Source organism: Auxenochlorella protothecoides, assembly GCF_000733215.1.
Source record: "Auxenochlorella protothecoides strain 0710 unplaced genomic scaffold scaffold32, whole genome shotgun sequence".
Lineage (NCBI taxonomy): Eukaryota > Viridiplantae > Chlorophyta > Trebouxiophyceae > Chlorellales > Chlorellaceae > Auxenochlorella > Auxenochlorella protothecoides.
Genome location: NW_011934233.1, coordinates 824 through 2,128, shown reverse-complemented (window position 1 = coordinate 2,128; position 1,305 = coordinate 824). Strand labels below are relative to the sequence as shown.

The 1,305-nt window shown below is 65.4% G+C and overlaps 1 protein-coding gene across 1 annotated transcript in view; it reads left to right on the top strand.

Moving 5' to 3' along the window:
• Positions 1-1,042, top strand: part of F751_3000 (LON peptidase N-terminal domain and RING finger protein 2) — a gene marked incomplete at both ends in the record, with an annotated part of 3,392 nt that extends 2,350 nt beyond the window's left edge. The window contains 3 exons of the mRNA XM_011399983.1: positions 44-423; positions 648-770; positions 893-1,042. Coding sequence (XP_011398285.1) covers positions 44-423; positions 648-770; positions 893-1,042 — 653 coding nt within the window. The remainder of the gene's footprint in view (positions 1-43; positions 424-647; positions 771-892) is intronic.
• Positions 1,043-1,305: the final 263 nt, after the last annotated feature.

Below are 1,305 nucleotides of genomic sequence, written 5' to 3'. Positions count from 1 at the left end.
CCCCTCTCCCCCCCCCCCCCCCCCCCTTTGTTTACTCCCACAGGTGAGCACCTGAGCCTGAACATCTTTGAGCCGCGGTATCGCCTCATGGTCCGGCGCTGCATGCAGGGCAGCCGCCGCTTCGCCATGACCAGCCGCCGGCACCCGGGCCGCGCCTCGGACGAGCTCTGCTCCGCCGCCTGCGAGGTGGAGATCACTGAGTGCGTGGCGCAGCCGGATGGCCGCTTTGGCATCCACGTGGTCGGCCGGCGCCGCCTGCGCCTCCAGGGCGTGCAGGACATCGACGGCCTCCTCTACACCACTCCATCCGACCTGCGAGACGGCGCGACCTCAGAGCCACCCTCGCCGGAGCTCCGCGCCCGCGTGGCGGAGGTGGAGAGGCGGGCGCAGGCCTGGATCGACCGCCTCCAGGAGCTGGTTGAGGTGAGAGGGGAGAGGGTGGAGGAGCTGCTCTTTGTGCCTTCTGCTTTCTTCTTCTGATGGAGCGACCTGGGTTCTGCACCACCCACTGCCACCCTCATGCCCCCCCGCAACTGCCACCCTGACCTCTGGGCCCCCAGCACTCGCCGGGGCCCTTGTCCACTCATCCTCGGACGCTCACAATACCCTCACTCCCTGCCTTGCCTCCCCTGTCTAACCCCATTCAGAGCAAGCCTGGTCTGCGGGCACTTCTGGATGCGGCGTCAGACAGACCGGAGCCCGGAGATCACGAGGCCCTCTCCTTCTGGGCGGTGCGTCTGTCAGGCCAGCTCTACTCCTGCGTCGCCAGGGTGTCCGTCTCTGGTCTGTCTTCCTCATCCATGCATGGGGGGACTTTGCCGCATCCGGCCTGCATGGGCCTGCCTGTTCCCACGACCCTGCGTTTCAACCCTCCTCTTCGACCCTGGCGCAGGCGGGGCTGGTGGTCCGGCTGTCCGACAACCCTGCCAGGTATCGCCGGGAGATCATGGAGATGGAGAGCACGCTGGAGCGCCTGACCCTGGCCTCCAGCCTCTTGTTTGCCGCGCAGAAGAAGATCATGGGTGGGTGCTGCATCAGCTGAGGTGGGGGCGCTGCAGCAACAGTCCATGGGGAGGCTGCGACAACAGCAGATGGGTGCCTCCACGACACCCCTCGGGTCTCCATCCTGGTGCTGGATAAGTACACGCGCTCCACCACGACTCGAGTTCGATTTTTCCCACCCCTTGTACATCAGGGCCGTGCCTGCAGCCAATGTCTCCCTTGCAGAAACTGTTGAAGACTGCCTCGTTCTCATCATCGTCGTCGTGGAACTATCTATCATCTCCTGTGCACCCTGCAGCGTCG